Source organism: Corvus cornix, chromosome 15 (assembly GCF_000738735.6).
Source record: "Corvus cornix cornix isolate S_Up_H32 chromosome 15, ASM73873v5, whole genome shotgun sequence".
NCBI classification, from domain to species: Eukaryota; Metazoa; Chordata; class Aves; order Passeriformes; family Corvidae; genus Corvus; species Corvus cornix.
Window position 1 is genome coordinate 7,999,038 of NC_046345.1, and position 24,634 is coordinate 8,023,671.

The 24,634-nt window shown below is 40.3% G+C and overlaps 1 protein-coding gene across 2 annotated transcripts in view; it reads right to left on the reverse strand.

Annotated features, from left to right (window-relative positions):
* Window positions 1-16,096, reverse strand: part of SEPTIN2 (septin 2) — a 35,390-nt gene extending 19,294 nt beyond the window's left edge. For both annotated transcript variants that reach the window (XM_039561079.1, XM_039561080.1), the window contains exons 1-7: window positions 16,032-16,096; window positions 11,098-11,149; window positions 9,903-10,002; window positions 8,355-8,441; window positions 7,627-7,750; window positions 3,050-3,184; window positions 2,469-2,586 (exon numbers count right to left, since the gene is read on the reverse strand). In XM_039561079.1, the coding sequence (XP_039417013.1) occupies window positions 2,469-2,586; window positions 3,050-3,184; window positions 7,627-7,750; window positions 8,355-8,441; window positions 9,903-10,002; window positions 11,098-11,124 (591 nt within the window). In that variant the 5' untranslated portion in view covers window positions 11,125-11,149; window positions 16,032-16,096. The remainder of the gene's footprint in view (window positions 1-2,468; window positions 2,587-3,049; window positions 3,185-7,626; window positions 7,751-8,354; window positions 8,442-9,902; window positions 10,003-11,097; window positions 11,150-16,031) is intronic.
* Between the last annotated feature and the right edge of the window lie 8,538 nt (window positions 16,097-24,634).

Below are 24,634 nucleotides of genomic sequence, written 5' to 3' on the forward strand. Positions count from 1 at the left end.
GCAGGACTTTGATTCCTACTCTTGATTAGAGACTCTGTTGGCCAAGATGCTTTGAGTTAAAACAATATACAGTAGCTTTGATTTTCAAAGCTTTGGAAGCACATTATACATTTCACTTAATATAAACTCAGTTTGCAGACTGACCTTTGCCTGCAGTATAAAAATAATGCAAACTTGTTTACCTGCTTCCTAACCACTCCCTCGGACTACAGATGCCTTTTATCTTATTGTACTTAGCCAGTGTATAAATGTGGTGTCCATATGTCAAGACTGTTTTAAATATTAGTTAGTTAAAAGTTTGTTAAATTCCCAGTGAATTATATTTTTAAATAATTAATGTACCACTTAAATGCCTCCTTCGATTCTTTCAACATCATTCTTCTCCCAAATGCTGAACCAAAAAGTAAGCAACTATGAATACTGAGCCTGAAGTACACTGCTGAAAGGGTAAATACAGGGGATTTTATAAAAAGTAGCAGCTCCACAAACAATGTGAGATATAAATCTTTCACCAAGTCAGTACAGTAACAGAAAAGGAATAGCAATAAAACCTGCACCATCAGCCACATTTTTGCTTTATTATTTCCCTATGAGTTCTTTCAATTTGCATGCAGTGCACCTGTCATTACCTTACAGTATTTGTGGAGGAACAAAATTAAAAGCTCAAGAGCCTGGACAGAATTTCTTCCAGCAAGATCTAAACGCCCTTCTTGTCTCAATGAACGAACTTTTTTTTTATTTCTTTCCTCCTTTCACCTGGTTCACCATAAAGCTGCTCATTTCTGTATAAATATCTCTTCCCCTCTTCAGTGGATGTTTGTCTGCATTGCAGACAAGGTTCATACAGTCACTGTCCCCACTTTCAACCTCCTCAGCTACAAAGGATTCATTCCATTTCTTGGGCAAGTTTTCTTACATCACTGAGCTTTATAAAACACAGCAGCAATGCCAGCAGTACCTCACTCTGTCGAACTGTAGTTCTTCACATGCCCACACAAACCATGGCCACACCTGTCACTGTGGCACTGGTTCACACAAAAGAGCCCCAAACAAATCCTCTGCATTTAGGTGCAGTTCAGCTAATGTGCTGCTCTGCCAGCATCATTTTATCTATACTATTTTCCCAGTTAAATAAAACTGTAGTCCCTCTTCAAGAAAATTGAAAAATACTCCCAACACAAACACCCTTGGAATAAAGATCCAATAACCATCCTAAAGGCTTACAGGAAGTCACAGGATCACAATTAAAACAACTGTCATGCCCTGTATGAAAACGTAATATAAAAGATACCTTACCATGAAAAGGTTTACTCTGGTGTAAAATACAGACTGTATTTTAGAAGTACTAATTATCTCTACATTACTCAAGTCATTAAATTTGTAAAAATTCACAGGCTTTGTAGGGTTCAAACCCCTTAAGACTTTACAAATTATTGTACTTGTTTTGAGTCAATTGAACCTGACAAAGCTTGTGATCTCAATAAATTTTACTGGGTCACCTCTAAGCATACACAATACAATCACGCCACCTACCCATTCCTTTAAGAAGGTGCATGAAGCCATTCTCAGTCAAAGAAGATAAACCAGAACAGATTAAATATTTACATTCATTGCCCAGATGATGCGATAAAACGGAAATTCAATTTAAGGTTAAAGACTTGTATAACCACAAATATTGACGTTATTCCATTTAATTCACTACAATGTCATATTTGCCAAAAGCTGGGCTGTCTTGGAAAGGTTTGTCAAAAAACAAAATTTCAAGATGCTGAGGAAACCTTCCAAAGCAAAAGAAAGATTTTAGTACCACTGTCTGGAAAGACAGACAGTCTCCACTCCAACCCTGAGTATGTCCTGGTGTTTCAGATGAACAGATAACCCAGGAGGAAAAATGTTCACACAATGACATGCATTTATCCATAACAACGGAGCTACAAAAGCATCCTGCTCATATATTAACCCAACTGTCCTGTCTCTGTACTAGTGTTTTAGTTTGTATCATGGGTGCACTTATTTAATAAGTTTCCAACCACATTTTGCTACAAACGATGCAGCAGAGTGCACAACCCAAGCACCTTTTGGATGAAACTGCAGATATGCCCTCAGAACACACCTAATGCACTCCCAGCACTAATGGGCACTCAGGTCACTGCTCTATGAGAGCCAGTCTGAAACATCTCCACTTCTTCTTTCAGGATTGCCTGAACCCTTGTTACAGACCGTGTTGCTCAAAACCTGCCCTACTGGGTGCACTGCTTGCTAAGATACATGAAGCCAGTTAACAGACACATCTTAGCAAGTGGAACTGGTAGAGCACATCAGACTTCAGTGAAGATTTCCCACCTCACACTTCCCGAAGATTAGGTCCTTGGCCAATATCATTCACCCCTCTTCAGTTTGAAATTACTTATATTTGGCTTTGATATTGTATGGGTTGCTCTGTTCTCATGACCAAGTGTTAGACCTACTCTTCTCTTCAGCCTCTCCCTCTCCTTCAGCGTCAGGGTGTCAGCCTTGGCAATCACAGGGACAATGTTCACTTTTCCATGAAGAGCCTTCATGAACTCTACATCTAATGGCTTCAGTCTGCCAACAAGCAGGAAAAAGAAAAAAAAAGATTTAAAATAGGCATGGGGTCTTGTGTTGTTTGTTTTTTAACAGACCAAATGTATTAAAAATTATTTATTTCAAGTGTCCACATAAACAATATTTTCATAATAAATTAAGTCAGCTTAATGCCCTTGCTTATTAACTTGGTTGTGTAAAGTTTAAGTTGTAATTAAAATTGTCACTATACAATTAATTGGATATTAAAAACACTTATGTTTCTGGGTGATAAACAATGCAGTATTGACTACCTCAAAACAATATTAAATGCCAAAAAGGGGACAAGGTAAAGGAGAGCATTAATCCCCAAAAGACTGCTTTAATTGCACGAGCTGACAGGTTGGGAAGTAACTCAATTAATATTACTGCTAAGTTACCCGTTCAAGTAATGAACAGACAAGGTACAACACCCTAAAATAAAGCAGCTCAAGTTTTTGCTTACCCATGCCCAAAAGGAGAGATGAAGTAAAAGCAGCAGTGGACTCTGTTGTCTATGATGTGGCGCCTGTTCAGACCACTCTCATCATGTAGGTATCGCTCAAACTGGTTGTCAATGTAGTGGATAATTGTTTTGAAGCTGCGGTATGGGAGGGGGGAGAAAGAGAGGCATCTCACATCAGCTTTAAGTAATAAGGAAAGAATCACGAAAAGATAAGAACAGGACAAACACACTTTTATTAAAAACATTACTGTTACAAAAAATTCAACTTCCTAGCATTTTATCTAGTACTGAGGAAAAATATTTTGATAATGCAAAAGGGTGTTTTCATAACAACCACTAAGTGTCAACTTATGCCTAGAGCCAATTTCAAGTGTTATTCTGTTCACTGAATAAAAAGTTCAAGTGCAAGCTCAGAAAAAACGACTCTAGGCTGAGACAACACAGGAATAGAAGATTGAGGATTTTTCTGCCTTTTTTTCTGGGGGTAGGGGCTGAAGATGTTTTTAAACTAGTTGACAAATGACATATCCTAGATATCCTCTTGATTTACAACCCTGAACCTAGAGCCAAGTTTCTATAGTTACCTCTGAAAATTCTGGTATTCTAGTCTGTTTGAATTAAATACAAATACATTTGCAAGTCATGCACTCAAGCATCACATGATTTATTAAGCTATTTTTGTTACCTTACAGAATTCTTTTCTGTTGGCGAAGAAAATAATTCCTACTTAGCTCAAGGTAATGTAAAATATTCCCTACAAAGAAGTAAATGAGCACAAAATCTGATCACATAGATTAATCAGACACAGAGAGCAGTGATTAGAGAGAGAAAAGAAAACACAATGCATAACTAAGAAGATCATTTTAAGCTGTTCCAGAGCATGCAGACACCTGCAAATACCATTAATATAAAAGAACACTTTATATTAGGTACTGCAGGGGAAGGGAAATGAACAGCTGACGTAGATAAGATTAGGTAGATGACTGTGTATCATGAACATGTCTTAAACTACTTGAGAAACAACTAAGCAGAAAGCTTAACTTGAGAAATAGGAACATACATATTTCTGTTGCTGAGAAAGCACAAATTTGATGAGATACATTTAAGGAGGAAACAGAGCAGGTAACAGAAAAGAAAATTTGGAAAATGAACACAGAATGCTGGCAAATACTGCAACAGGCAGCAAGGTTTGACCCAGGGCTGCATGGCTGCAAAGAAGATAATAAAAGAAAGTAACAAGAATGATGGAAGAGATCCTGGAGGGAATTTGATTCTCCAAAGCTAGGTAAGCTTTTGGATTGAATTGCAGGAATAAATCCACAGTAGAATATATATACACATGCTTACATCTTTGCAAGATTCAGCTGTTCTAAGTCATACTACAGAACACAACACAGCAAAAGATGGAATTTATTGGGTTTTGACCTTACTTCTACTCATTAGGAACCAGCATCTTAATACCTAAATGTGCTGAAACACATCAATATGGTTTCTGTTCCTGCTGATCTTCAACTGCTGATCTCTTAGCTGGTAAAAGGTAATGAGACTGAAGACATAAAAATATTAGGACAGAAACCAAACACTAACAATGGGAAAGAGCTATCACACATTTCTCTGGAAATATAATCAGTTTACGTGCAGTTTTCTAGCTCTAACAGCTGTAATTTTCCCTACAAATATGGTGTTAAGTGTCCTGTACCTCCTGACTTCCGGGAAACACCTGGCTTATACCACAGTGCTGTCATTACTTAGGAGATAGCACATCCTGTATTGTAACAGCAAACAGCATAAATACTGCATTTAAGCCCACTGGGGGAAAATGAACAATATTATCAAGCTGCCAAAACCCACAAAATATAACCTTAGTCTGTTAAAAAAAAAAAAATAGAGAAAGAAAGAAAAAAATAAATAATTTAGCAGCAGCCAGAGAGCAGAGAGCAGCTATCAAAGAATGACCTGCGACACCACAAGCAAGATGAAATAAAGCGTGTGATCGGTAATATCGAACAAGTTCACCTGTAGTCTGCTTTTGTCAACCACTTTTTTGAGGCCAAGTATCAAAGCAAATCTGAGCATCAAGCAATTTTTTTCCTCCCCGATTATATCCTCTCTCTTCTCATGAAAGATGTTATTTTAAGGACATGTTTCTCTCATGATCTCAATGTACTTACGCATGGAAAAGATGTCAAACCTCCCACCATAAGGAATTTTGCTGTTCTCTGAACACACCCCTAAACTGATGCCATGAGCAACCCTAGGTGTGGGTCTGATTGTAAAATACAGAAATCCAGCCAGCACTAAAGCTTCAGAATCTAAAAAATTATCACTATAGTTAACTGTGGTTCACCTCCACCTCTCCTTACATACTGTTTTAAGTACAACAGCATCCAGAAAACGAGAATTACTCTGCATTGTACTAAATCTATAACAAATCATTTCCCAATCCAGTAGACCTCCTGGACACACTCCTGGTAGCACAAAATCCTTATCAGTCCTTCTTCTGTGACACAAAATACATAAAAATTTACCTGAGCTCCCATCCACGAAAGTCAAACTCTAAAATTTAGCCCTTTCATCAATGCCCAGACAGAGACTAAAAGCCATTAGGGAACCCACTCAGGAGAAAGATATTTGAAACAGTCCCAGTGATTGTTGCCTCCTAGAGACACCATGCCAGTTTGGTTTACCTGTGTTCAAAAATAGCCTTAGTAAAATTCATCACCCTGAAAAACAAATAGTCTGCACAAATTGTAGCCTTCCCAAAAAAAAAAAGGGCTTTATAAACCGTGGATCATGATCAGCACTATCTACCAGTGAACCACAACTGCAGTAAATGCTCCTGAACACAAAGATAAGTTCAAGAACATGAACTTGCTCCTTCCTCTGAACTACCAAGGAAGGAAGGTGGTTGCACTGGGTTAGTCTTCACTACAGTTCAGAACAAAGAGTCTGTCCATCCAAGTCCTGGAGACATCCTGTAAAGATTAACAGACTTTGTCAAAATGACACTTGCCTGGGCTGAAAGGTTTTTCATGTGACATAAGCAGACTAAAGTGATACCATTAACTGCATCTTTTTATTTTGTAGGATGTAAGTGCTGTTTGTTCCTGTAGCGTATTTGATGTTTCAGATTTGTCACAGAAAATTACGTATAAATTGTTCTACTCAGGTCTGAATCACCACGGAATGATTCTACTCAGAAAACCTCCAAAAAGAATGGGGAAAATCTGAACATGGAGGTCTCCAAGAAACATCTGAGCAGAATAAACAAAGGGCACTAGAACACAATCAACAGGAAGAGCTCTCTATAACACAATGCACAGGCTGCAGAGCTCTCAGCTCCAGCGGAAGGAAGCTCTAGTCAACAGTGCACAAAATAGGCAAGATCATGATGCAGCCCAGAAAGATGCCTTTGTTTTATTCCAAAAGTTCAGTTTTTTTCAACTTACTAAAGTAGGAAAAGTGGGAGGAAAATAAAAACCTCACTAAAGCTTCACTTTCAGACTTTCATTTAGTACATTACAGAACTTCACTGCCTTCACTTTTGCTGTGTTCCTACATCTACACCATAGAAAGAAGAGAAAAACCCTGTCTGATAATAAGAACACTGCAGATACATCATTCTGTCAATGCAAGAATGAAAAACATTCTATTAGCAATATATATGTTTATTTTACCTGTTACTTATCTCTTTTCTTGTCTTTAACTTATACTGAAGGACTCAAATAAACCTGTATTAGCTTTATGTTCCATTTCTCTGCACAGTGACCCTTGTTTGCCTTGGGATTACCACCACCACCACCACAAATAAAGCGTCAACAAAATTAATAACTAAGTAAAATAAATATTGTTAGCGCTTCTTAAAAAACAATCGTGTCAAAATTCGAAGTTTTACTCCACTGCAACTAGAAGCATCCCAGTAAGGATAGCTCATCTTTATTTGAAAAAAGTTACCAGCTTTCCACAGTTCATGAGAATTGCCTGAGTGTAATTATTTGGAAACTACATTTATGAACTTATTAATTCTAGCTTTGTTACTAATTGCCCAGTTCCTATCTAGCTACTTTATAAACTTCTCTCTTCACAATCATTATGCTAAAGCAATTATGTGTGTTTTCCAGTGTATTTGCTGACAATTACTTCATCCATTAAAGACTCTCAGTGATATTTAGGCCAGAGAGAGCCAAGTGCTAACTTCACCATAAAAAAACACCAGTTCTACCTAAATTGCTAGTAATACATATAGAAGACAGGGAATGAAAAGAACTGTCTTAAAAACATGAAAACTGGATGGGCCAGAGACACAGAAAGTAAAAGACAGAAAGTTTCCCCACCATAATTTTGTCCTATTGGAATGGCCATAGAGACAAAAAGCTGACTGCAGTGCTCAGAGAAACTTTTTGAAGGAGAGGCTGTTAATTTTGAGGCAGAATCATAGACACAGCCTACAAAACTTTTAAGAACATCAGAAGTGGTTAGAAAATTGAAAGTGGAAGTTGTAGAAAGTAACAGACACACTAAAGTAGTGTTTGTGTACGGCACACACTTTATTAACAAAGCAGTATTTACACACATACCAGTCCTGGCTGTTAATGGCATCTCCATATCCTGGTGTGTCAACTACAGTTAAACGCAGCTTCACCCCTCGCTCCTCTATCTCTACTGTAGAAGCTTCAATTTGAACTGTTCTCTCTATTTTCTCTAAAATAAAGGAACATTTGGATTGTTATTTGCCTATCAATTGCTGCAGAGACCCCCACAGGAGAGAGCAAGAGAGGAGAAACTGCAAACACAAGTGTGTTGTAACCTGCATGACATAAAATATTTTATCAAAATACACAAAGTAGTAGGCAAAATTTAACACCATGTTTTTGTAAGTAAACAAGAAACAATGAACAAAAACGTGGGCTTATTATGACTATATGCAAAAATAAAATCATAATACTCAAAAGCACAATAGATTCTTTGTAAAAAGGTTATTTACACCTCTAACCATGATTTAAGGCACTAGAGACAAAAAGCAGTAAGAAGAAATGGGGATTAGAGCAAAACCACATTTAGGTATTTGATACCTAAAAGGTTTGGGAGGTGTTTTTTTTAATAACAACTGATAAAGAAACAAAAGCTGAGTCTTTGAAAGGAAATCTAAATAGGAAAATGACAACTCAGCAAAACGTAATTTAGAAAATTTAAATACAGCATGACGAAGTGGTGTAATAGGTGAAGAATGAAGCAATATTAAGTGAAAAGAACATGAACTTTTATAGGGTGGAGTGTGCTGGAGGAACTGCAAAACCACATTTACCTGCAGCTCCAGGAATATAACGTTCTGGATAAAGATCAGTCAGGAACAGACTGTTAATTAAAGTGGATTTTCCTAAGCCAGACTCACCTACAAACAAAATAATTCAGGTTATTAAGCATATACACTTTTTACTCCAAGATTTTTAAAGCACCTTGTCTTTCTCCAAGCCCACATTATAGGAAAAATAATTTGTTCATCAGGATCCACCCTAGCTTTTGATATAAAAACATCAAAGGTTCAGCTAAGCGCTTTGAAAACACCGGAAAAACAAGCCTCCAGTGTTTTCATAACAGTTACATGAAAATTTTAAGTTTACTGTAACAGATGTCACAATAAAAGCTGAAAGGTCATACAGCACTTGGACTATAGATCTAGAGATAGTTCAGTTACTTGCAGGGAAATCACAGCTTTTTTCATTTAAACTTACAAAATCAGGAGCTGTAACTCTCCTGCAGAAAATTTCTGAGAGCTTGAAGGTTTTCCTAAGCTAGAAATTGAACCTGGAACACTGCTGGGAAGAAAAATGAGTAAAGCAATCCCAAACTAACAGTCAAGTTTTGCACCCTTACAGTTAAGCCCATATATGTTCTATGAAACTGAAAACCATAAAGCAAATTATTCAAAATTCACCTGAGAAGTTTCATAATTCTGTAACTTCAAATGATACAAATTTTGTCCTACATCTGAGTAATAAAGTGAAACGTGTAAATTTAACTACTAAATCTGAGTTTCAAAAAATCACTTGTTTCCTAACTCAAGGAATCAAAGGAGTCAGCATTTAGACCAACTAGCCATATTATTTTAGATTCTACTAACCCGATCTTAGAGATGAAAAAGTTATCTGCATTTCTCATCACAAACTACATGACACAAGAACTCCACAATTATCATGAATTACCTATTTATCTCACAAACACTGCTGAATACTGTCACCAAGTAATCCCAAATGGTACTACAGAGCACATTTTCATTTTTCACTAGGTGCTACAAAAGAGTGACGGTTCTGTGGACTCCCTTTGCACATGTACACCATTAAACTGATTTAATGGAATCATAATTCAACATGTCACTGGGAAGAGCTTTGTGCCTAAAGGACTCTCCATCAAAGAGACTGAGAGGTGCTCATTGATAGAACAGGCATATTACAGGTTTATCTCTGACACCAGAGTGAGTCAGTACAGAACAGCAGAAAACACAAGAGCAGCATCACCATTTCAACAGCAAGATACTCACCATGAGCATTCAGGCTTTCAATGGGGAAACAAGACTCAAAGAAAGATTGAACAACTATCCCTATCATCTGACGATGAATCAGGAATACAAAAATGTCCTGTTGGCTCCAAGGCATCATCTTTAATCATTATAAATACTCCCTCCTACTAAACATGACAAAATAGTAACAGATTTAATTAGAAAGTGTATAGAGGTTCAAAGCTTCTTCTTCTGTGTAACAGCCAAATGCTAAGTAGGAAGATGTATATGTCTACCTAAAAGAAATGATGTTGTTGTTGTTGTATAACGCCAAAAATACTTAAAGAAGTCACTTACCAACCACCATCAGTGTGAATTCAAAGCCCTTCTTCACAGATTTCCTGTGAACCTGGTTGGGCAGATTAGCAAATCCCACATAGCCTGCCGAGTCGGAAAACTGACAAGAAAACAAAGGTTGAATATAAATGAGATCCCTTTCCCCCTAAAAAGCTGGAAAAGAGTTTACTTGATTCTACACAATAAAGTGCAGGGGTTTATAAAGCACAAGGAAGAATAGAGAATGAAACAATTCTTGCTGCAATAGCGAGGCAGACCTTGAAAAGGCTCATTTACCAAGCGGGCAGATACAAATAGAAATCAGATAAGTACCTTGGGCTATACAAACAAAAGTCTTCCCTTGGATAAAATAAAAATAAAAATCTGCAAGCTTGCAAGAACACACTATTATTAATCTTAAGAAATAACTACAGCTAAAAATAAAAAAAATCTGTTCAAATTTGGTGTCTGCTGCTACTATCTTCTATAAAAATAATGTATATGCTTACAGGTAAAAAACAAGAACATTGTACTAAGGGGGGAATTACTGAGATATAATCACACAGAGATGTATCTTTTGCTTGTTAAGCTGTTCACCTATCTTCACAATCTTTAACTTCTAACACAAAAGCAGGAAAAAGAAACACGCCTGAAAAACTTATCAAAGAGATTTGGGCTATAAACAGGGCAGTCTGCTTCACCATCTGTTATCCATTGACTGAAAACCTAATAGGAGCCTAAAGAAGAACTGCAGCCACCTGACTTAGGGACCTATGGGCTACCTGGAACCAGATGTTTTCTTCACAGATGAGTTTATGATGAGAACAGATTTTTTACAATGCCATACACTTCCAGTGGTGTGGGGGGATACAAGGGAAATCACTTAAAAGGTAATTATTTACTGGCTAACAATCCTTTTAAAGCCTATCCACGTGGGCAAAAACATTAGAAATGAAGGCTTGTCATATGAAATTTCCTTAGGTGAAAGTACCATTTTAACTTTGTAAGCAGAGACTGAATGTCTGGTGAACACCAGAAAGCCTATCACTAGGATCACGTGCAATCTCTGTCTCTGCTAAGCAGTTCCTTTTAAGAAACACATCTGAAGAAATAAGGTATCTTTTATTCACATTTTTAGCACTTCAGTAAAACCACAAGTATTTCAGAAGTTGAACAGATTCTAGACAAAATTTTGGCTATGCAGCCATCTCTTTACCTTTACTTTTTCACCTGACTGAGACATGTTTCTTCACTTCAGGTTTCAGACGCTGGAAAAAAAAAGTCATAGTGCATGTTAGCTGACTTGAAGATTACATTACTTTTAATTTTGAACTGATCAATTGCATGTAATAATCACATTCTATTCTAGTAGAATGAAATGTCACATACTTAAGGATTACCAGAACAAACAAGCCATTAATCAAAATGTCTTGCTTCTGAAATAAATCACAGGAGTATTTAATTTAAATACTTAAAATTTTCAAAACAGAAATATTCATTTAAAATGCAAAATATTAAAATTTAGTATCACAACAAACTTTCACCCATCCTGTCTTCATAGAAGGATGGTTCACAGATAGGCGAATGTAATGCAAATGTTGTCCAAACATTACATTTGAGAATTATTACCACATCCAAAAATTCTCATGAGAACAGGACACCTACATGATTCTCAGGTGAGGGTCAGAACATAACATTATTTTCAGTGACTTCAAAGTGCTATTGCTGAATAGGACACTACACTTGGCTAACCCATGCTGGACACAAAAATTCACCCCGGTGTGAAGGACTATCAAAAAAGACTTGTTCTTTAGTTTCAGACACCCTGAACAGCTGGACTTTGGCAAGCCCTTATCTCTTTACTCAAGGATGTTAGCTGTGCTATAGATTAGTTATCAGGGCAATAGCAAGGCCCTTTCATTTAGAGCAGCCCCAGAGTAGGGACAGGAAACACAGAAGTGGCAGGAGCACTTCACAGCTTGGTTTGTTGACAATGCTGCTCTTGGCCTGGAAAAGCAGGGAAGTGACCTATGCAGGCACCTGTGTGTTCAGACTTTCCTGTTGGGTAGCAGGAGTCGTTTTAGCAGGATACAGTCCAGTTTCTAACACTGGCAGTTTGACAGTCAAATCCTGGCAGAGACACACTAAACTATGGACTGAAGGAAACATCGAAGTTAGCATAATTGCCACTTGGAGTTTTAAGTAAACAGGTCTTCAGCTCCCATGGTATTTCATTTGCCCTGCAGCAGGCACTTAAAATCCTGGCAGCTGTGCAGGTATCAGCTACCCTATGAGCAAGGAAAGTTGTTTTTTTCCTCCTCCAACTACTTTTCCCCCATACCCAGCTCATTTGCTTACTAATGAAAGCCCAATGCATCCATTGCCTGGAAAATAGGGAGGTCCTGATTCTAATCATCTTCTGTCATCCTCTAATTGTGTATTCCTCAAAACATTCTGGAAAGCATCCCTTAAGAATGGTTTTGAAAACACAGTGCTTATTTTTCTTTGACCAGTATTCAAAGGCTCATTCCAGCCTCCAGCTAACTATTGTCACAGATCCTTAAAGACAGTCACAAACCCACTGACAGAAGTAACTTGTGGCTCTGTCCACATCTTGTTTCTAGGTTTGGAAACCTCTGTTGTCACCTTGTCAATAAAATTAGTAACCTAGTTCAAGAGTTTAGAAAAGCTCATATTTACGGAGTGCTAATGTAGACATACCTGACCCATTTCTCACAGTAATGCCAGGGGAGAAGCCACCCAGGCCAGCTGTCCATAGACAAAGGAGAGGGGGGGAACGATTCAGGTTTCAATACATATGGCAAATTCTCTAACCACTTCTACCTTAAACTGACAGTATAGTCACATCCATTGTGGCATTACTAAAGTTACTTGATTAAAAAGCAGAAGAGGCAAAATTGTTGTCAACTGATTATGACACATTCGGCTTCAAAATTAGTCTGTCATCTCATAAAAGAACATTTTTTCATAAAATCATCTGTTCCACAAATACAGCTTACAAAACCTGTTTCCTATAAGGCAAACCTCGTGCCTTACTCTGACCGAAAAGTTGCTGTAGCCAAAGCAGCAGCCCAGCTGCTCTGATCACATCATGACTGCAGCTCACACTTCCAGTTAGTCACTTCCCAATGTCTTCTGTTAGAATAGAAATGTGCTAGCTAAAAGTTACCTCAACAACAACAAAAAACCCCACAGAAACACCTGCTGTGCTACAATGCTTAAGGCGCCAAGGTTCATTTGGGAGCTCAGTTGCTCAGCCGTGACATTTTGCAATTCCTAGTACTGCCCTCATGAGGTTTCCTCGAAAATCATTCCACCAAACAACTTCCCTGGATGACCACATGCTGTCTTCCCGAAGCTCTACCATACAGTACAAATCAAAACCTCAGAATTAACAAAATGCCATACATTAAATCTTCTTACAGCACCAAACAACCGCAGCACTCTCAGCACTGCTCACAAGTGAGAGCTTGGCGCTGGACCAGTCCACACTGCACATCAGTGACTGCAGAAACCCACCAGCTCTGCCTGCACACAGCTGACTCAAACATCAAAACAACGTGAAGTTGAGTCTCTAACAACAGTCTGGGTAGTCCCACACCTGGAAATTGTAACATCTAATTTCTTATCAACTGTCCAGAACAAAATGTATAAAAAAACCCCACAACTAAGGCAAACGAGAGCAAGAACTGTATCTGTTCTGTTTTCTTTACATTTTCAAAGTACTCTTTCAATCAGTATGAGATTAGCAAATCAGCACATACAAAACAGTTCAAGGAGAAAGGAATAGACAAGATACATTCACAACAACTTGCAAAAAGCAGTGAAACTTTATTTGTAAATAATGCTGGGCCCTATTTAGCAGGCCTAGCAGAAAAAAAGGGACACTGCGCTACAGCATAGGAATGTCCAAATCTGGTTTTGAACAATGGATAACATAATAAAGTTTCATTTCAGATCTCAACATGTTTATTCCTATCCTGAACAACATCATGTTGGCAATCTAAAGGAGCAAAGTACGACCAAGTTCAGTTGTAGCTGGAACGTGCCATCCCACCGTCCCCTGCTAAGAACAGTATTCCGGTGAGAGAAAGAGAGGGGAAGGAAAATGGGTCATTTCCTTTGTTCCTGTCAGGATGCAAGAAGTAAACTGCGAGGAACAGGCAGACTGGGAGCTTCTTAATAGGAACCAGCACAAAGAAAGCACTACCAAACATGTACAAAGAGCATTTCCATATAAGGGTATCAAACAACATTTTCAAATAATCACTTTGGAGGGACCTTACAACCATCTCGACAAGCAGAACAGCCCTCCTGATTTCTCAGATGAGGCTTCTTTCTTTCCATCAGAGGCTATATAACTCAGATACTTTTTTGGCAGTATTTAATAAAAGCAGTGAAAACTTTAAAAGGTTTCCCAGTGCTGGAAATGGTCTCAACAACACCAGCATTCTGAAGTCACTTTTCAGACTTAAAGCAGACAGAAACACCGAGAATATGTCAGTAAACCACCAGTATTTGTGGTTTCTCACTAAATGAACCACAAAACCCAAGGAAGAAATGTCAAATACTGAGTCACACCTATAATAATAGAAAAAATGACATGAATCTGTGAATCACTGAGTTCTAACAAGTGTGTCCAGCAGAGCCTGTTCCGTGTGCCATGCTTCGTTTCTGGCACGTCCTCACCACTGCGGGAAACCCCCTCCTCCCCACTCCCTCTAGACCAGCAATCCCAGGTGATTTCATTTTTCCTCATTAGAAATAGATATTATCAGTTGAAGGAATCATCTTTTACACACTAACAATTCTGCTTTATTCTTATTCAGGAAAATGACTGTCTCATTTCCACCAAATACGGAATTAACAGAAAATGCAACAACCCAGCTGTGACCTTTGCAGACAGACTATGCTAAGTGTGAGCCACAGCTCTGGCTTGGAATTGATGTTCAGTGCTCATAAGTTCTACAGCTTCCTTCTGCTATTGTATTTGAACCAAGGAAACTGTACGGGAATTACTACTAGGAATGCATCAAAATTTGGAACATGCATGTGACTGAACAGCACGCATATGCACAGCAAAAGGAACAAGGACTAAACAGGAGTTCAACCACCTGTACGAGCACTATTCTTAAAAGGCCAAGAAAAAGCAATGCAGAAACCTAAAGCTCTAATCCTAAAAGTTCCATTTCAACGCTAACATATGACTCTAAACAACTCCTTTTCGTAGTGTTTTTTCAATTAATCCGATCACTTGAAACACACAAAGGAGGCAGTGATGCCGTTCTTGTAAATGATCAGTTTTAGGGATGATGTTGTCCCTATGCGAGGAGCTCTTGACAGTATTTTTGCAGAGTTACTGTGTCACAGAAATACTTTAAAACAGACCTGTAATTGTGAAAAGCAGGGGCTTTTTAAAATTAAAAAGCTAAATATATTAGCCACAATCACTCATCAGGAAACAGGCAGCTCTGCCTCACACCCACAGAGCATAAATATAATTGTGTACATACTGGCAACGCACAGCAAACTGTTAAGTTTGTCTTTAAATCACTTCCACGTCATGCTTAAGTCTCATGATACCAATCAAGTCTCTGACCTACACGTGAACAATAATTAAAGACAAAAAAGCCAAAAATCCAAGAAAAACACCACAAAAAGAAAACCCAGGAAAGTAAAGCACTGGTTCGGTCAGTGGTCAAAGCAGGTACGCGTCGCTCTGTGCATGCCCCCGCCGCATCCCCGGCTCCCGGCAGCTGCAATCCCATGGTGGGTGCTGCAATTTTAAAAGCATCCGAGGAATGCCCAGTGGAGACAGCACTTCCTGCTCCATCCTCTCCTCACATCTCCGGCTACCCCAGCACGGCGGCCTTGTCCACATCTCAAATTAATCTCTGCCTTGTTTTAAAAACAAACCAAGGTGTGCGCGAAAACGGCCCAACCGCGGCGTCCCGGGGCTCCTGCCCCGGTGCGCTTCTCCCGTCCCCACACACCGGCTACACAAACCTCGCCGCGAGCGGCGGCGGGAGGCCGGACCGAGGCCGCGCCTTGCAGGGGGCGAGCCCCTGGAGCGCTGTGGGGGCGGAGGCGCCGCCAGCGCGGAGGACGCGGCCCCTTCCCGGCGCTCACCTGAGGCCGCGGCCGCTCCCGCCGCCAGGCCGCGATCCGCCGCTCCCGCCCCACAGCCCTCCCGCATCCCACAACCCACCGCGGCAGAGTGCCCGCCTACCTCGCGCCACTCTATGGTCCGGGCCGTGCCGGAGACAGCAGCGAGAGGCGGCTCCGGGAGCAGCAAGAGGAGGGACAGAGCGTCCCCCGCCTCGGCGGGCGCGGCCATGGCGGCTCGCGGGCCAAGGCCACCGGCGGACTAACTCCTGAGGTGCCACATCTACACGGAATGGTTTGGTTTCTGTTTTCTACCCAAACGTCGTTGAACTTTGAGATTGCTCCACCTACAGCAGGTTTTAGCGATACTCCTCACTGGAAAACCTGGCTGGTGTGATAACCGGGGGAAATCGAGCTTAAACTTTGTGCTCTTTGATTGTAGTGCACACAACCCTGTTTAGTTTTCAGATGCTCATTCACACATGAAGCAAATTCCTCTCCCGAACATTGTGCAAAAAATCCAATGTACTTGTTTTACTTCCACTATTCTCTTTCCTCACGGCTTTCCCTCTGGTTCTGTGAGAGCCTTGGTCGCTGTCATCGCTGCAGAGCTGAGTGCGATTCTCACCTGCAAGTTCTCTGAGGTATCAGGGACTCCAGCGGATATAAACCTGGAGTGTAAAAGATACCTACAGTCAGATTACAGAAACAGATCACTTTCTCCTGGGGAAACAGCGTGACATAGCCCAAACTCTAAATGCAACACTGTCAAACTAAAACGCTATTAGCAGAAGTACTGGAAAGGTTTTTTCCAACTTTCCTGCTGCAAGAACTGTTCAGGAAAGTTTCTAGAAATCCATCCACACATTTTGAGCGGGCAATTTGTATGTGTGGCCTAGCAGCAAATATTTTGATTTAAAATTCTGAATACCAAGAAATGCATTCCTGTTTTGCCTGTATTCCCGTCCATTAAGCAAACTGGGTTGCAGCTCACAACAGGAAAATGTGGAAGTGAAACAAATGCTGCTGAAGGCAGACTGGCATTATTTGCAATTCACATTGTGCTGATATTATCAGCTGGGCATTGATGTGATCTGAGTAAGAACAAGATAAAAGCCAGTGAAAGTGCAAGCAAGTTCCACTTCCTACAACAAAATATAATGTTATAACTCAAACTTCTGATACACACTTCTTTGCTGGAGGAGTTAAAAGATGCCATTTCAGTCTTCTTTAGAAACTAAGGTTTTATTTTAAAATATTCAATGGATTTCCATATAGGTGCTTTGTACTATCACCAAAGGAACAACTGTGGCAGTTTTTCTTTCACTAAATTAGAACACTGTGATGGACACAAGATTTTGCACACATGCACTGCTATTACAAACAACTGTTTAGTTAATTTGCAGAAATTATAAGAAATTAGCACAGACAATGCCAACCTACAGCCTGCCATCTGCCATCTCCCAGAGTCAGGTGGGAGCTAGTGCTTTCCCATGACCGTCACTCCTTTCCTTTGGCAGGATTTAGTGCAAGGGGTGAAACAGCCTCCAGAAATTTCAAATCCTTCACTACTGAGGTACACCAATATTTTTCCCAAGTCATGGCTGAATCGGATCACTGACCAAAATGTTCCGGGAAGCCACAATCCTCCCCAAAAGGTTCCATTAGGCCAGAAAGTGACCTAGGGAAGGGCACTTGGGGTAAGAGCAGAGGTCAGTCCTAGCCAGTGCCCTGCCTCTGCAGTGCCCAGGAGCAGATGCTTCGGAAAAGATAAAAGTAGCACCGTGCCTGTATTTCCTCCCAGCTTCCGGCAATCTGGGGCTCAGCAGCTTCCTGAGCCAGAAGTTTTATCTTGATAGTTCTCTCTTCCATGAATTTTTCTTCTTGCTTTTTGAACCCATCCCAACTTCTGGCATTAAAGAGCGTCCTGTGACAATGAGTGTTACAGTGCATTACTCACTTGATGAAAACATACTTTTGTTACTTTTGAAACCTGTTAGGAGACTCGTTACGGAACTGCGGTTTACAGGAATGCCAGGCAGCAGAACTGAAACTGTTTCGGATGTGGGACTGAGAAATGCTGCACTGCAGACACCTACAGCAAATGCAGGCCCCCCCAAACACATGCTGCATGTTTGTTATTTCTCACACCAGTATTAGCAGAAGTGCAAACAGAAGAAATGGTTGTACTGAAGAACACTGGTTAAATAGTTTAGAAATGTTCATGCTGTGAACAGCAGTCTGACTGTGATTCACTCATTCCCAGAATTATTATTTTAAAAATAATTCTGTTTTATTTTTCCCTTGGAAATTCCAATGCCTTTTATTAAAGTTCCTGGTACATCTAGGTTTACACTATCAAAAGCACAAAAGTCCTTCCTTGAATTCAAATCTCAGCTTCATGTAGAGTTACATCTTAGTCAGAAATACCTTATTCATTCAGCTAAAGACATTATGTGCCTTTTGTTCCAGTCCTTACCAGAGAAAATGGTGATATTGATTATAATAAAATAAATACAACCATAAACTGAAACCTAAATTGAGTTTTAATAGATAAACCAACTCCACACTCCTTGGCATTATTTCCCTTAAGATATGCTGCTTAAAACTGTCCTTTTTTTTCAGGTGTGAGATCCCTTTTAACTTGATTTTCTTTCAGTGCAATCTTTTCCTCACATAGATGAATGTTTGGATTTGAGCCTAAAATTCTGTGTGATTGCTGTAATGGCTGCACTATAAAAGCAATTCATGGAGATACTGACTCACTAATGTGAGACTCTGACCATCTTGAATTCTCCCAATCCTCCCTGGAGATAAAACTGCCCAAGGCCTGATTAAACAACTTAATCATATACATAAATCATTTTCATTTCTGTAAGATTTCAGTTTGTGTTTGATTCAAAATATTTGTGTATGCTTTGCCAAGTTACAGTACATGGCTCCAGGTCCAAACCTTTAAGAAATAAATCTGCTGCACACTGTGGGTGACATCATCTTTTAAAGGATTACCAGAGAAAAAAGTACTTTGAATGTAGCTAGTGTGAATGTCAGATACCGTAATTTAGATATTCCCTGGGATAATTTGTAGGATTTGGGTGTGCTGAAAGACAGAAATTTAAGGGTGAAGTTCCCATTGTCTGTTAGTGTTTGGTAAAGTGCTGATTTGATCAAAATACTCTTCTGTGTAGGGCTTTATCTATGGAATCACCAACAGGTGATTCCCATTTATCTATGGAATCACCATTCTAACATCTGAAATTTCCTCTGTTTTTGCAGGCATGCCGCATCAGGAATCAGAGATGTCAGGTCCACGGAAGGCTGGTGTCACTGCTGAGCCCTTCCGAGGTCTGCAACTCAGAGCTGGAGCTCGGGCAGGGTACGAACAGGAAGCCACCATCTGTGCATGCACCAGGATTTACCGACACAACCTACTTTACAAGTAGGAATCCATACGAAAATCTGCAGCAGGTAAGTATTTTCCCTTGCTGCAAAAAGCACCCAAGCTTCATTTTCAGTGACACACTACAGGAAATGAAGACTGTTTGATTGATAGTAGTTTCAGAGGAACAGAAGTGTTTCTTTTGCATTTACAAGCACGTACAAGCCCTCCTTTTCAAGATGCTACTTATGGCAATGAAGAAGCAATAAGAAATGCCTACAAATATTCTCCAGTATAAGAGACATTTTGCATCTTTTCACCAGTAGCAGCCATCCTTCCTCTTACTGAAAACAAACTTCCCTTTTAAGAAAGAAATCAGGATTTACCAAACAGATGTGTGTTATTCCCAGTAGAGCTCATCTAAGACGTGTAGGGGCTGCACTGCCGAGAAGAGGTGTCCCAAACCTTCCAAACTTCTTCTCAGCAATGCACATTTCCTGGGAAACTTGATAAATGTAGTATATTTCCCATCACTAACCCTGAATAGTGTTCAGTAACTTCATGGTCATGTCTTTACTAATTACTTTCAACATCTGCGAAGTATATTTAAAACAATGGCATTTCTCTTTACTGACGCTGCTCTTTACAAACTGACATCTGATGTGATTTCCCAAGAATTACATCAGAAAGAGATCTACCAGGATCCTGGTACACCACAATCTGTGGAAGGAGGCTAACTCTGGAAGAGGACAAAATTAAACTACTTTTGTGCTGAAGGAAACACGATGTAGAATGAACCATTAGGCATGAAACAATGTGTATTTCCTATAGGTTCCCCCCCCTCCCCCCCACCTATCCAAGCTTTAATATGTTATGTTCTCAAGATCTGTCCATAGCATTAAAGAGAAATATTTGAAGTGGCATGGCCTAAGCATATATTCAGTGGGATCTTCTGACGAGCAGGATGATCAAACTCTTTATATGCTTGTCTACATGACATTCTAAACTTTTGGAAAGGGCCTTCATTGCCCATATTAACTGCCCTGGAACATCATTAACATGGGGTTAATGGCTGTCCAGTGACACCACAGTGTTCTCTGGAAAGCTAAATGGAGAAAACAAGGTGCTGAAGGGTTGGCTGCACAGCAGCTCACCAGTGCAGCCCAGCTGGTCCTGACTGTGGTGGCTGGAAATGTTCTCAGCAGGGTGTGCTTTAACAGAGAGACATGATGATCAATTCCAACACTGGGAAGTTTCAAGTGCTGCTCTAGAAGTTTGTGTGTAAAGAAATTCAAGCAGGGGGATGTGGAACTTAGTCCTAATGATGGTTTACCACTACTGTTTTCCTCATTCAGTGAGGAAAGCGCCTGTAACACTGTCTCAGCATTCCCACCGTGTGTAGCCCTGGCTGCATCCAGGCAGAGGGTGTGTGTAAAGAGCAGAGACTGATACAGGGCTAGGGCCTGGAAAGGGATATGCAGCAGCAAATATATGAAGGCTGGAAGCACATTTATTATTCTTTCAGTGTTTCTCCAGCTATATATATATATCTGTTTCGTTCCTTTCTTTTACCTGAGTCTAGCCATATCACCACTGAGGGGGAGCAGGGCATCCATTCCTCAATCCCAAAGAGCAGCAGCAACACTTGTACTAAAAAAAGTGTTGGATTCTACATCATTAGCACTAGTCATTGAGAATACTACTTGTTCTTGCAAAATTTTGGTCTGGCTTTCTCTTTGCTCAAAAGATGATATAAGAGAAGAAGTGACAATTTCGTGTTAACCATTTCAGCTTATTTTCAAAATAAATCATCTTGAAATAGATCCTGTGGTGAAATTGTCCACTCTCATTTTGTAATAACCTGCTCATTTGACAAGAACTCATTTCCTATGTGCCAGTCTTCTGATGTGTCACGCTGAAGATACATTGGCACTGCTGACACACAAGAACTTCCTGGAGCCCTATCCTAGTATGGAATCTCTTCTGTTGGGAAAAAAATTGCACTTTAAATGATAATTCAGAAAGAAGTAATCTTTGCTGAGAAACCTCAGGCTTTCTAAATAAAGAACAGCCTTTGCCTAACCCCTCTGTGTTTGTAAATCTCCCTGCCTTTATTTCAGCACTAATTAGAATACAAAATACGGCACAAAATCTATCTCTAATAGGATTCCTAATTCTTCACCTTTGCTTATGTCTGATCCAAAAGTTATGGTAAGCTGTCTTGAGATCACTGGGCTTTTAATTAATCTTTTGACTCATACTCCATCTTACTCACACAAATAATACAAGGTTTGTGCATAAGATTGATCCCAAATGTCATTTTCCCTCTGTCTTCCAGATGCTTAATATTTTAGGAATTAGAAAGAGCAGAAGCACTTAGGTGAGGGACACTCCACAAATTATAAACCAAGTGTGCTCTGCACACTACATTTCAGGTCCAAAGGCAAATCTATCCAAACATTGGTGGTGGGAGGCCTTGGGGCTGAGCAAAGCCCTGGCAAGGCTGGAGGGCTGGGCACAGCAGGTCTGTGCCATGGGACAGGGCTCATACACCAGGACAAGCAATGTTGGTGAGAGCCTGGACCCCCCCATTCACAGCCCTCCCAATAACTCTGCGCCTGGTGTTTGTCCTGATTGTCAGGAAAGGAGCAAAAACACAATCACCTCTAATCCCAAAGCCCCTCTTGCTATAGTATGGCTCCTGTGCAATTGTTCTCAGCTTGAATACCACTTCCGCCCATTTTCACGGGCTGTAAAGCCCCCCTATGTATCCCCCTAGAATAATTCAATTAATACATAGCTGAAGCAGGAATAGATGTAATGACAGGAATGGTCATTTGTTAAAGAGCCACTTTGCTGCAAAAACATTGTGCCTTTGAGTTTAAAGGAATCCAGACTTTTCCAGCAAGGGTTTAACTACAAGGAGGGATTTTCTTTACTTAACACCCCAAATAAAACATCATGCTGATTTGTACTTCCATTTAAGAAAGTAGAACCTTTTCATTTCTGGGAGTTTAATTTCCAGTGTTTAGACATTAACACCATCAGAAACCACAACGTGCTGATGCTGATGGGGTCCTCAGGCCCCCCAACAGCTCTGTCAGTCAAGGTACCAGTAAGTCAAGTAAGCAAACCTGTGAGCACCTTGCACCAGTGGTCTCATTAAAGGTAGTCTGTGCAACAGACTTTTAGGATCAGAAAATAAAGTAATTAAAAACAGAGGTTGTTGCCAGTAACCAGGATAAAAGCTAATATCTGGGATAATGAAAAGAAACAGACAAAAGTGAAATACCAGGAATGGAAATGCCTCTAAGAAGAAAGGTTCGGTTGCTCTGTGATTATTAAGCATGTATTTCCCCAGAGAAATAATTGCCTTGGATTAAGTGATTTGTAGGAATCAGTTGCTGGGTTACAGGTAGCAAGGGAAGGTGGGGTGAGGGTTGCAGAGGTAAAACAAGCCATGGGCTGGTTTCCTTTCTCAGCCCAAAGACCCAGGCAGCTGCGCCAGCCCCATGAGTGCCTCCCAGCCAGCACAGGAGCACACACAGGCCATGTATCAGAGGAAACTCAGAGTTCCGTGCTCCCGGGCAAGTGGCAAGGGTGGGGCTTTCCTGTGCTTATGGGCTAAGATAACTGGCATTTCTCCCCCCTTTCTTAATTGTTCTTCTGTGCTGTTCTCTATATAATCATTATTATCATCATAAATACAGACGTTATTCAGTTTCAGCCTGTGTTCTGGGTTTCTTCCTGTTCACCTCTGAGATATCTCTGTGGATGATTCCTTTGCACATTCTCCCTGACACCAGGGACTCTTCTGAGTGATTGTAAGCAGCCTCAGTTTGACAGACTGCACAGCCCCAGTCACACATTCCTCCTGGACTTGCACACTGGAATTTGCAGTTTTGAATAATGGAAGTAAACTGTATCTATTTTATATACAACTGGGAGAGGAGATAAATCCTCTGAACTCCGTTTACCAGGCAGCCTTTGTTAGGAAGACATTTTCCATGCTAGAAATGTTTGCAGCTCCTCAGGCAGAGATAATCAAAAGGCTGCAATCATTCAGTGTCAGCATGTCCAACTCCATGACGGTCCACAAGCTCCTGATGTTCTTGTATTTCTTTTTTTGGGTGTTGTGTGGCTATTTGGGGTCTTGCAGCTAAAGTTCATCTTCTGGTTGTTAAAAAAAGGAAGTCAAAGGCCATATCCAGTGTGCTGTGACCTTGTTGTCATCCTCCTGTTACTACACTGGGGTCCTCTGCTGAAGTCACCTGTCAGGATGTGCGCAGGGCATTGCTCCTTGTTACCTCAGCAGTCACATCCTCAGCTGTCAATCCATGTGATTCCTTTAACCTTTGCTTATTTTTTCTTCTGCTGCTTCTGCTTCACATGTGGACCTTTCCATTAATGCTGCATTCATATCAGTCTTAAGATTCGGATCACAAACCTCTGCATGCCACATTATGTGCTGTATATTTTTGTACAACAGAGAAAACTGCTTATATAGGGGCAGGAAATGTGCTCTTTTCAACTCTGTGATCTTCTCTACACTGGAAGGACACTTTGGGCTAACTGAAACTAAATCTAGTCAAACCAATTCAAAAGTCACTGTGAACATAACTTTCAATTTTGTCTAAAACATCCTAACTTACTGCAATCAAAACAAGCCTTTCTCAGGACACCCAGTGCAAAGCCACTGGAACACAGCTCCTCGTGAGTGCTGTGAGGCAGCTGGTGAGGTCTGTTCTCTTTCTCCAGCTTCTGTAACTGCAGCATTCACACCACAAACACTCCCTGCATCTGCCAGCCTGGGGGGCTGAGACCTGCTGCTGGCTGCAGGGGCTGAACCAAGGCTACTTTGCAAGAACAATCCAGGACACCAGCAGTCATGAAGAGACTGTAGCAATTACAGTGTCTGCCCGGCCTGATGATAAAACCTCTTGTAAATACAGATTTTTGACAGGGCCATGTAACTCATTAACATACCATAAAGATTCAAAATGTACTCGAACAATTAAAACACTAAAGTCAGGTTTGGAGTCTTTGTGAAAACATATGTAAATTGTATGCCTTGCTCTTGGCACCAGGATCAGAACTAACAGAGTTTCATGCCTGGTGTAAGCTAAGAGCAGTTATTCGTCCTGGACCAAACTAAGAATCTGTCTACTGGTACTGACAGGTGACATGCAGATCCCATATTCAAAGTGCTTCCATTTTCAGGGTGGCTCCTAAGCGTTTGACAGTGTTT